The following is a 12,825-nucleotide window of genomic DNA, read 5'->3' as shown; positions in this document are numbered from 1 at the left end:
CAGGAGCAGCACCAGGCATACCTAAAAATGAGGTGTCAACTTGGTGAAGCTACAATACAGGACAACTTGCGTGCCAAACAGCATTAAGCAGCAAGGGATAGACAGAGCGAGGTGATTCCACAATAAACGGATCAGATCTAAGCTCTGCAGTCCTGCCACATCCAGTCGTAAATAGTGGTAGACAATTGAACAACTCACTGGACGCGAATGCTCCACAAATACCCCCATCCTCAATGACGGGGGAGCCCAGCACATCAGTACAAAAGATAAGGTGAAGCATTTGCAACAATCTTTGGCCAGGAATGCCGAGTGGATGATCCATCTCAGCCTCCTCTGGAGGTCCCCAGCATCACAGATGCCAGTCTTCAGCTAATTCAATTCACTCCATGTGATTTCAAGAAACGGCTAAAGGCACTGGATACTGCAAAAGCTTTGGGCCCTGTCAATATTCCTGAAATAGTGCTGAAGACTTAGCTCCAGAACTTGCCGTGCCCCTAGCCAAGCTGTTCAAGTACAGCTACAACGCTGGCATCTATCCAACAATGTGGAAAATTACCCAGGTATGTCCTATACATGAAAAGCAGGACAAATCCAATCCTGCCAATTACTGCCCCATCAGTCTACTCTCAATCATCAGTAAAGTCACGGAAAAGATCATCAACAGTGCTATCAAGCGGCACTTGCTTGGCAATAACCTGCTTGCTAATGCTCAATTTGGGTTCCGCCAGGGCCACTCTGCTCCTGACCTCATTACAGACTTGGCTCAAACATGGTCAAAAGAGCTGAACTCCAGAGGTGAGGTAAGCGTGACTGCCCTTCACATCAAGGCATTTGACCGAGTGTAGCATCAGGGAGTCCTAGCAAAACTGGAGTCAATGGGAATCGGGGGGGAAAATTCCCCGCTGGTAGGAGACATACCTAACACAAAGGAAGATGGTTGCAGTTGTTGGAGGTCAATTATCTCAGATTCAGGAATCACTGCAGGAGTTCCTCAGGGTAGTGTCCTTGGCCCAACCATCTTCAGCTGCTTCATCAATGACCTTCCTTCCATCATAAGGTCAGAAATGGGGATGTTCGCTGATGATTGCAGAGTGTTCGGCACCATTCGCGACTCCTCAGATACTGAAGCAGTCCATGTCCAAATGTAGCAAAACCTGGACAATATCCAGGCTAGGGTTGAAAAGTGGCACGTAACATTCACACCAGTCAAGTGCCAGGCAATGACCATCTCCAACAAGAGAGAACCTAACCATCACCCCTTGACATAAAATGGGCGTTATCATCGCTGAATCCCCTACTATCAACATCCTGGAGTTACCATTGGCCAAAACTGAACTGGACTAGCCATTTAAATACTGTGGCTACAAGAGCAAGTCAGAGGCTAGGAATCCTGTGGCGAGTAACTCACCCCCTGTCCCTCCAAAGCCTGTCTATCATCTACGAGGCACAAGTCAGGAACGTGATGGAATACTCCCCACTAACCTGGATGAGTGAAACTCCAAAAACACTCAAGAAGCTTGACACCATCCAGGACAATGCAGCCCGCTTGATTGGCACCCCATCCACAAACATTCACTCCCACCACCTTAGCACAGTGGCAGCAGTGTGTACCATCTACAAGATGCACTGTAGGAACTCACCAAGGCTCCTTAGACAGCACCATCCAATACCACGACCGCTACCATCTAGTAGGTCAAGGGCAGCAGACACGTGGGAACACTAGCACCTGGAAGTTCCCCTCCAAGCCACTCATCATCCTGACTTGGAAGTATATCGCCGTTCCTTCATTGTCACTGGGTCAAAGTCTGGCACTCCCCTCCCTAACAGCACCGTGGGTGAACCTATACCTCACAGACTGCAGTGGTTCAAGAAGGCAGCTCACCACCACCTTTTCAAGGGCAATTAGAAATGGGCAATAAATGCTGACCTAGCCAGTGGCGCATAGATCCCATGAATGAATTTTTAAAATTTCCAAGGGGCAAACCTTTCCCCAGGGGCAAACAGTCAGATTGTGATTTTCACAGAAGTGGCCCATTAATTGACCTGGATACAGGTTCCCTATCCAATAAAGGACAGCAGGTGAGCTCTCAAACCTGGATGGCCAACCAGGGGCCTCCCAGCTTGAAAGGAACAGCAGGCAACAATGGAAGGCAAGTAAGAGAGAGCGACCTTCAAGATGATGGTGCTGTCTCTCTAACCTTTTTTGATCTTCAGTTAAAAACTGGCTTTTGCAGTCAGGCCTCCACTGTATGGTCAGGGAGTTGCAGAGAACCCCTCTACAGGCAGTCTGTGGCTACCTCTGTCCAGACAGATGGGGAGGGCCTCTAACCCTCTGTGGTCAGGAGCCACCTCTAGGCAGCTAAACTGCAAACCCACACACCCCCACCCTCCCTCCACCGCCTGCAGGAACCTGGAGGCCAAGTGTATAGTCTGCCACCCCCTTATCTTGCCTCCTTAAAAAAAGAGGCACACCAGCTGACAGGTCTATTTTCGGCTCCCACCCACCTCCTATCCTAGTGGGGGATGAAAATCCAGCTCCTGTTGTCAGGATGGAGGGGAAATAAGGATGCATGTCTCCACTGAACCAATCTCTTACTGCTCCTGGGGTTTATTTAGGCAGTATTGCTGGTAGCTTGGGAGATAGCTACTCATCCAACCTCTGGATCACATAACATAGCTCAGGGAATCTGTAAAGAGAGAAATAGGGATGACAGAGTACTTGTCCTGATCAAAGAATAACTATTTTTACCAAAACAAAAGCTAAATAATTGATTTTTCACATTTTACAAGAAAGAAGTATTCAAATATTCTTTGATTCACTGAAGAAGTATGAATAATTTATTGCAATGATAACCTTTAAAACTCACTGTGCCTTAAAATCTATTTGGAACAGATTGTGAAGCATGTTCAGTTGAAAGACTTTCGCGACCAGTCTCTAGAAGTTAAAATAATTATTTCTATGCGGTTTCTGTTCAATAGTCTTTATTTTATAGATTGTTTTTCTGGGAAATGTTTAAAATCATACCTAAGTAAATCACCTCATTGATCTTGATTGTGAATGGTGTGTTATTGAGAGTAGATCTATCTGAAGCTGGCTGCTCTTCTTCACTTCCCTGTCGCTGATGCTGCTTCATTCGACTCCGACAAATCTATCACCTGATTTGAAATATGAAAGAGTTGAACCCCCCCCCCAAACTGAAAATTAGCTGGAGTTTAAATCGGCTTCCCAAACGATGGTTTAAACATGCATTCCACATCCTGTGACTCCCTCACCTTCCAGTAGCCAGTTTGCTATTTGTATAATAGTCCCTCCCTTTCCTGTCTAAAGCACTGCACAAGAACTAGGTGAAAAAGTGTGGAGAGCAGGAGAAAACCAGGGTAGTCACATTGTTAAATAGAGGATGAGGAGTTGTCAGGGTCAATGGTCGCCACTATTTGTCCTACCTTACAACAGTGACTACACTTAATTGGCTGTAAAGTTGCTTTGGGACCTCCTGAGGTCATAAATAGTGTTACATAAATGCAAGTCCTTTTACTTGTCAGCTCGCCCTTAATAAAAACCAAAGTTATTTCACAATAGAAACATGGGTATCATATTTATACAGTGAACATATAACAAGTTTCTGAATTTAAATAGTTATTACAGAAATTAGATGCTTTTACTTATTTTCTGTTTGGTTTTAATGGAAAGTGACTCCTTAACAGAAATGGTTAAAAAATCCCCTACAATTTGGTATTTGAAATACCTTAACTTTTACATTATTTTCTGGTGTAGTATTTAGTTACAGTGCAAAACCTCCTAACTAAGAAAGCTAGGTTGGGCTGGCTAGGTCCTGCTCACTGAGAGTTCGAATGCAAATGTAGATAATCAACCTTACAGCATTTAGCAAAATCCAGAACATATAAAATGAAGCATGATTGGTGGGTTATTGTGTAAACTGCAAATACATCCTAATTCACAATACAATCAACATTCATTCATTGAGCATAGAACAGAAAGTGAAGAGATTTATTTTCAATTAAATCTTGACATCATCAACAAGTTATTTAACAATGAAAGATTCCTTCTTTTCAACAGAGATTTTATAAAAACCTTACAGATCATGGAAATCTGAAATATAAATAACATTTGCTGTTTTTATTTCAACTTCAAAAAAAAATGAGGAAAATCATTTTTGAATTTTATAATGCTTAAACCACAAAATTTAAGCCTAAAACCTGAGATAGTTGCACTATTACAGCGCAGTAATTTGGGTCCACTGTTTAAGGCACACTTCCCAGCTATTTTTGGGTTTTTTATTGGTTCTTGGGTGCATGTAGTTCTGGCAATGGTGCATTTATTGCTGATCACTAGTTGTGTGAGAAGGTTGTGGTGAATCTATTCCCTGAACTTGTGTGCTTGCCTTGTGCTTTTGGTGTTTCCACAATATTCAGTAGAGGAAATTCCAGAATTGTGATCCAGTGACGATGAAGGAATGGCAATACGGATCCCAGTCAATTTGGTTTAAGGCAATGGGAAGAACTGAGGTGACAATATACCCATGACATTTCTACTCTTGTCTTTCTTGTTGGTTGGAGTCATGAGACTGGGACGTGCTATTGAAATAACCTTAGCAAATGGCTATATTACATCATGTAGATCAAGAGCAAAATTTTTACCTCGGCGGGCAGGCACATGCCTGACCTACTCCAACGTCCTGACGTCAATGCGCAGTTGCGCGATATTTTGGTCAGCGGGTGCACTATTAAAGGATCAATTGACTTAAATTTTTTGCTGCCCATCCAACCTTATGGTCGGCGGGCAGGCAAAAAGGCCATGCGGCCTTTGCACTTTTTTGGAAACCTCATCCACAGGTGGTTGAGGTTTCCAACATCAAATAAAAATGAAATAAGATTTTCATTTATAACATGTCCCTACTAATATGACAGAGTCCCATGAGGGGGCATGTTTTATAACATTTTTCTAATCTTTATTTTTACGTTTTTTGGAAACTCTCCATCTCCCTGAGACAGCTCTGAGCCTCAGGGAGATTCTCAAGTGCACACTTGCAATCATGCGTGAAAATCACACTCGCCCTCCTCTCCCGCAACCTCCCCCCCACTCCTCCCCCACCCCAGCACAGGCAGCACTGCCGCTCACATTTAACGCTGGGCAGGCCTTAACTGGCCTCCCAGCGCAAAATCACCTTCCAACCTTGATCGCAGGTGGCAGTCAGCTTCCCGATCACCCCCACCCGCCCCGCCAAGCCCGCCCGACAAGGGCTAAATTCTGCCACAAATGCACTGGAACTGTAGTGAAGAGGGTGGCTATGGATTTCCATGCCAGGAGTGCAGATCAAGCAGATTGCTCTCCTCTGCATGTGTTAAGCTTCTTGATTGTCGTTGCAACTATAATCATCCTGGCAAGTGCTGAGTATTCCATTACAGCCCTGACTTGAACTTTGTAGAGAATCTTTGACAGTTTGGGAGATTAACCACTCATCACAGATTAACCAGCCTTTGCCTTATTCTTGTAGCCACTGCGTAAACATGGTTTCTCCAGTTAAGCTTTTTGGTCATTGATCACCTCAAGATGCTGAGGTGGAGGAATGTGTGTGATAGCAAGTCAATAGCCCACTATACACCACCTCTCCAGAGGAAATAGACATCTTAATGGATGTAAAATAGGATGATGACTCACTTTTCACTACCATGCAGTGTCAGGATCTACCTGCATTATCGTACCATGTGATTCCTCTTTGGTGTTGCACTGAAATGTGATAACGTTGATGTGTCTGAACTATGGTCATACTTCTTGTATAAAAAGTATTTATGGTACTAAATGGTTTGATTCCCTTACAGCTGTTTAATGTGCATGCTTGTTCTCCTCCAGATCCTCCTCTGTCAATAACACACTGCCGAAAGAGTGTGGAATCCCCGTAAGTAACCAGCCCCTTTTATAGTTCTGTTCGTGTTTGTTCATGTGTCATTAAATTGAAGTGGTTGATTTGATTCATTTTTCTCAGAGATGATAGCCAGACTTCAGCATTAGACCCATGTGAGTCTAACACTAGTCTTAATTTTACAACTAATAAAAGGGGGTAATAAAATGGTCATTCCATAATGATGCCTCTGATTGTGCCGGTTGCAAGTGAACTGAAGTCTGGCTGCCTTTAGTTACATAACTCCTTAAATCTTATTAAATTTTATAAAGCAGAGATAAACCTCTGTATAATTTGCAGTTTTCCTACAGGATATTGAAGGTTTTGTTCTTAAAACCTTTAAAAATACTACGGTAACTTAGTTATGTTTTCATAAAGCGATGCCATGTTGGGAACTTTGGAACGAATCACTGTGCAACACAAAAGAGCCATTAATTCAACACTGAATGGCTCTACTATCCTATTGCTGTAATATCATGTATTAATCAAACTATAAATTCTCCATTATTTTAAATTGCATTATTATTATTAAATTGTTGCTTAACTCATGATGAAATGTAGCCCAAATGAGGTCTAAAGGCATCATGAGATTTATTCTAACTGCCACAACTTAATAACTGATGACTCATTGAATTAGTAGACAAAATCACTGTTATTAATGGATAATGTTAGTGATGGCAGCAACTGCAATAAATTAATGGATTACTTCACTGGACAATGACAAATTTGTAAACGTGAAAGTATACAGGGTTACTGTTGCCTCTGATTTTGGTCTCTCAGATCTTCCTCAGGAAAGGTGAGTCCTGAAAGCATCAGAACACTACGAGCTCCGTCAGACTCCTCTGAAGATGCCCAAGCCATACATGCCAAGATGATGAGTCCTGGCAGAGAAAGGGAAATGTCCCTGTATAAAAAGACAAAGCGAGCAATAACCAGCAGGAAATACAGTGTCTCCAAGCATGAGGCTGAGGCTGATGTCGCTACCCCCATCGAACTTATCAGCAGAGGCCCTGATGGACGCTTCATTATGGATCCCACAGAGATGGAGACATCATTGAAGACGAGGAGGATTGAGGGCTTTCCTTTCGCAGAAGAGACAGACACCTATCCTGAGTTCCGGCAATCAGACGAGGAAAACAATGAGACTCTAACTCCAACTGCCATTATGGGCTTGAAGTCTCAGCTCTCCCCTCTGTCATCTAGTCAAGAGTCGTACTTACAGCCACCAGCATACAGCCCATCATTCCAGAAAACAGACGAAAGCATGGGATGCTTAGATACCAGGCTGCAGGCCACCGGTCAGACCAGGCGACCTGCTAAAGGTTACCCTCAGAGCCAATTTTATGGTTATCTCAGCAGTAGCTCTGCAGACCAAGATGGTCAGCCATTTTACATGCCGGATATCAGTCCCCTCAGTTCAGTGATGTCTTCACCTCTATTACTTTCTGAAGGACCTTATGGTCATCCCACCCTCCCTGCGGATCAAGGAGATACTGAAATACAGCACTTGGTCGCTTCCAGTAGCACTCTGCCTTTGACTCACACGCCAACCACTATGCGGTCTCCTGAACCGTGGAGAAGGAAGGAATTGTCTATCAGCAGCATTGAAAGCTCTCCAGTTATCTTTTCACACCAACAAGATACACCTGAGAGTACACTGCCAAAGGCTGGTCTTCCAAGGGGTGGCCCCCCTTCCTCATTCCAGGTCCCAGCACCCTACCATAGCGTGCTGCAACTGGAGGCACCAAAGAGTCGGACTGGCAAAACTCCCAGCAAAACAAGCGGATCTGTCTCTCTCTCTCAAAAGCATCCACATCAACCTATGCAACAGAGTCATGGGCAGCTAAAGCATACCAGCCATGGTATAAGTGCACCCACATTGCCTTACACTGAATCAGCCAAACAGGCTGGTCCTAGTGGCACAAGCACATTCAGCCTGGACACCAGGTGGTACGAACCTAGACCCAGGCCCAGACCCAGCCCTAGGCAAGGCAGAAGGACTGAGGCCAGTTTACACCAGGTGGTTCTACAGCCTTCCCGACTCTCCCCTTTGACTCAGAGTCCTATGAGTTCCCGTCATGCCTCCCCAGAGATTTCATCCCGTCCGCGGCCTCGGCCTAGTATGCAGCCCCGTGGCATCTTTCCTGCAGGTATCTCTGTGGAGATGTCTGAGATTACGCTGCAGCCTCCTGCTGTTGTTAGCTTATCCAGAAGGTCCTCTCCATCCTCCTCACCAGCACAAAGCAGCACTGCTGGCCAGGGCAGCAGACGAGGAAGCCCCAGTTATAGACCTCACATGGCACTGACACCTTCTACAGGCAGCTACACAGGATCCCCTTCTCCTGCAGCAGACCGCAGCGAGTTTTATAGTCAGATCCATAAGAGGAGAGGTGAAGACATTCCTCCTTTTGAACACCCACCTTCACACTTATCTACTTCAGGGTAGGTATTTTAAAAAAGAATGTTGAACCAGATCAGTTGGAAAGCCAGTTTGATTTCTTCCATATGACTAAATTTTATTGGGTTATTGTGGAATCCCGTGTTCCAAGATAGACATGTACATCCTATCAGCTATATGTAAGCTTTTTTTTGTAAGTTGTTTATCATTAAGCTAGTATTTGTTTGCATTCAATTGAGCAAAAGTGCTGGTGTCCGAAACTGCATCGATGCTCACGCAGTTTTCAACTGGTGGATTGATACCATTCTGTTTTGTTTTATCAGAATTGTGCCCAAAATTTTAACATGTATTATTACTATGGGGTTCAGCAGACAGGAAGCTCCAGTGCAACATTTCCTTCAATTTCAGATTAACTATATTCATATAGACGCCCAGGAAGAATCTTCATTGTGACAGCTATGAAACACATGAGAGCTTAAGTTTGTGCATCTTTATGAAAGGGTCAGCTTAGGTCTATTGATGCCACTTTCACCCCTGAGACAGCACCTTTTGGGCTTAAGCCTCACTCCAAGACTTCAGCACATAAACACGCAGATGCTTGAGTACAGAACTGAGGGAATTTGCCAGAGGTGCCATAGTTAAGATGAAACATTAAATAGGGCCTCCATCGGTTTATTCTGGTTTAGGTTGACGTTAAGTATCCAGTGGCACTATTTGAAGGAGAGCTGAATGTCCGTGTGGCGTCTTGGCCAATATTCATTCACCCAAAACAGATTAATTGGTTATTCACCTCATCTCTGTGTCCAAAAAGTGGCTGCCGTGCTTGCCTATGAAACACCTGTTGCTACAATTGAAAGTAATAAAATGTATATGAGTGTGATAAGATGCAATATAAATATAAGAATTTAATTCCACTGAAGTGGGTGATTCTCACATTACAGATTTGGCACTTAGAAATTAGACATGAAAGCATCAATTCAAATATTCCAAACATTTCATCATCGTTCTATTCCTCAGATGATATTAAGGACGTCCTGGAGCAATGTTTCCCAAAGTGTACCATTAGGGGTATGGCAAATGTCTTGAGGGGGAACTTTTCTCTTAACTGTGTAATGGCAGATTTTCAGGGATGAGAAATTCTTTTCAACCTCCGCCTCCCTCTCTCTATAGTCCGGGAGTTCCCCAATGCAAATGTCTCTGGAGCTCAGGCTAAGGTGCTGCCACTCACCTTCCCCTTCCCGCTGCTCCTCCAATCACAGGTTGTTTCTTTCCTATGCATGCTCCTAATAGGCACATTAGTGAGATGCAGTTGTGCCAATCAGCAGCTGGCACAGGAGAGAAACAACCTGTGATTGGAGGAGCAGCAAGCAGCAGGAAAGTGAGTAGCAGCGCATAAGCCTGAGCCCTGAAGCAGTGGTATGAGAGCAGCAGCTGCTGGCCGAAACACTGCCCGAGTGAGAGAGGCGGCTGCTTGACCCACAGGCCAGCGGACTGCTGGGCAGACATGGCCTGCCTGGTCGAGGCCATCACCCTGGTGGAGCCACCTCACAAAGATACAAAGAAGTAAGTAGTAGGTAGGGGGTTTGAGAAGAGGGGCTGCTGAGTGAGTGAATGCAGGGAGGGGCTTTGGGAAGAGGGGTTTCAATTACCTATGCTCCAACAAACAAGCACATCGATCACATTAATAGTAAGTAAAAAATAATAACTATAGATATTTGTTTACCTGTAATGTGTAGTTATAATGATTTATAAAACATGTGGTCCTTAGAGGGGTAGCTAAGAAAGAAACTGGCTGTAGAGGTACACAAAAAATTGGTAAATCCAAATGGAGGTACATGACCAAAAGAGTTTGGGAGCCACTGTTCTAGGGCACTGCTCTGGATAAACGGACACAATGGTCTAATGCTAGTCTCCCAGAGTGCAATTAAACTGAGACTAACCTTTTAACTTTGCCTGCTTTTAATAAGTGTGGAAGTACCTTTGCATCTCAGATGTTAGAAACTTGCATTCTGCAGTTTCCACAGGAAGCTTACGGTTGCTATTTGTTTCAGGATCCTGTTAAATATATCGGATTATTATATAGTGGATAAATAACAGCAAGTTTTCTGAATGTATGCTATTGGTGGCAGCCCCAGCTGCATCTTGCCCATGATTCCAGTTGCCTTCATTTTAATGGGCAGCAACACATAGGCAGTGAGCAAGCTAGGCTCATTGCGAATACTGCACATTCAAAATGTTGGTCCTTATTGTCGAGCTGGAGAGGGAATGGGCATCCAGAAAATAGACTATTGAATAATGCCATGACTGCATAACATTCTAAATTTGGATAAGAATGTATCATAATTGGAAACCATCAAAAAACTATTTGTTGTTAAACCCTTGCTCAAAAGTCACAATATATGTCAGGACTTATTGAATTAATTTTAATGGAATAAATGGCGCTTAAATGGTTATGCAGGTGACAACATTGCCGATTTGGAACAATGAAGAGTAGTTATATGGACAAGAACATTATCCTGGTATTGTAACAGCAATAGTATGTGGCTCCCTCACAGTTGTCTGTTATCACAAGTGATAAGTTACCATTGGAATTACTGACAATATTTAGATATTAGTCTACGTTATAATCTACTCACAAATGCCAATAACTGTAGAAATTACTGTCTGCCATATTAGTCTAAGAACACCATACACACTCCTATGATATTCCTCTGTCTGCTATTTTAATGAAGCCATTATTCCATTTGTTTAAATTAATTGGAACATCTATTATAACATTGGACTCTCATACAAGCCTCATGTAAATGTACTAAGCATTCTTGCACTAAAACTGCAATTTCTAATCTATGATAATCATACCTGAACCAAACCAAATCAGTGTAAAACATGGTATGAGTGCTTGCAAGAGGCTAAATTATTCTGCTTTATGAATTTATTTTTTTATCAATCAAAGTGTATTGACAAAGATAATCAATCACAAAATTATATTCAAGAGCCAACCCAATTTATTAACACCTTTCACAGGATAATTAGAGGTGAACCAAAATGTCATTCCACTCCACCACAGTGACAAATACTGTGACCTGCCTTTTAAAAGAGTGATGCATTTTTAGATATATGTTTCCGCATTAACTCCATCCCCAATTCTGACACTGTAACTCAGAAGAGTTCAGAACATTCAGGTAAGAACATATAAAACAGCAACGGACCATTTGGCCCTTTGAGTCTGCTCTGCCATTCAATGCATCATGATCGATCTTCTATTTCAATTCCCGCTTCCTGCACAATCCCATATCCCTTAATTCCCTTAGTGAGTTTCAAAGATCCAGAGCCCTTTGAATGAAGAAATTTCTCATCATATCAGACCTAAAAGGCTGGCCCCTTAGACTGAGACTGTTACCCCCTAGTTTTAGACTCCCCAGCCAGGGGAAACATTTTTCCAGTGTCTACCCTGTCAAACCTGTTAAGAATTTTAGTTCAATGCGATCACCTCTCATTCTTCTAAATTCCAGGGAATATAGGCCTAGCCTACGCAATCTTTCCTCATAGGACAATTCCTTCATCAAAAATTCAGTCTTGCGAACTGTTCTTCCTTCAAGACTAGTATATCCTTCCCTAGCTAAAGAGAAAAAAGCTATAACCAGTATTCCAGGTGAGGTCTCACCAAGGCTCTGTACAATTTGCAGTAAGACTTTTTCACCCTTATACACTAATCCTTTTGTAATAAAGGCTAATGCACTTTCCTAATTGCTTGCTGTACCTGCATGTTACTTTTCTGTGATTCATGCACAGGGGCACCCAGGTCCCTCTGAATACCAACCTCTGAGATTTTAAATTACTAAACTTCTAAACAACTGCTGATAGTTTTAGTACCAAGTAGAATGCTTACCCCCAAACAGATAGCCCAATACCTCCTTTGTCTACCAGTCACTCCAGCTCATCTGCCTGTTGGGAACAAAATTGTCCAATTCAGCCACGCACTTCATTTGAAAGACAGGGGGGAAAAAAATTACATGATGTAAATGGACAGAGCAATTATTCTGTTAAGTACTTTTGGTATGTCATTTTTGTTCCAAGATTTCTTCTTTCCAAATCAAGTTTTGTCATTATCTGAACAGGCTCAGATTCTGATACCCAATCAGAGCTAATTGAATTCAATCTGTACCTTCCGCTCTGGTAAGTATGAAAGATTACAATTCAATTACCGCAGCACAATTTTTAAAAAAGTAACTTTTAAACTTAAATCCTCAGCAGTTCTCAGGATCAGTCAGTGGATTAATTCTTTCCCTAAAACTGCTTTATATATTGTATTAAAATCTATAAAATGGCCTTGAAAGTAATTTTGGATGGTTATCAACTGTTCATTTCTTTATTAATTATTGCTGCTAACATTCTTTAACAATGCATAATGACATTTTAGGGATGAGAAAATTACCCAGGGATCAAATAATGGATTCATGTTCCACTCAAGCTGATCCCAGCCGTAGGACATAAAGTAGATCCAAA

At 42.7% G+C, this 12,825-nt stretch overlaps 1 protein-coding gene across 1 annotated transcript in view; it reads left to right on the top strand.

Moving 5' to 3' along the window:
- The window catches only part of igsf9bb (immunoglobulin superfamily, member 9Bb), a 676,902-nt gene that overhangs the window by 618,925 nt on the left and 45,152 nt on the right, over window positions 1-12,825 (top strand). Inside the window, exons 17-18 of the mRNA XM_078531919.1 lie at window positions 5,873-5,918; window positions 6,702-8,363. Of these exons, the coding sequence (XP_078388045.1) occupies window positions 5,873-5,918; window positions 6,702-8,363 (1,708 nt within the window). The remainder of the gene's footprint in view (window positions 1-5,872; window positions 5,919-6,701; window positions 8,364-12,825) is intronic.

The sequence above is a fragment of the Cetorhinus maximus genome, chromosome 2, assembly GCF_964194155.1.
Source record: "Cetorhinus maximus chromosome 2, sCetMax3.hap1.1, whole genome shotgun sequence".
NCBI lineage: Eukaryota > Metazoa > Chordata > Chondrichthyes > Lamniformes > Cetorhinidae > Cetorhinus > Cetorhinus maximus.
The sequence above is the reverse complement of the archived record's forward strand: the minus strand, read 5'-3'. Positions and strand labels throughout refer to the sequence as shown.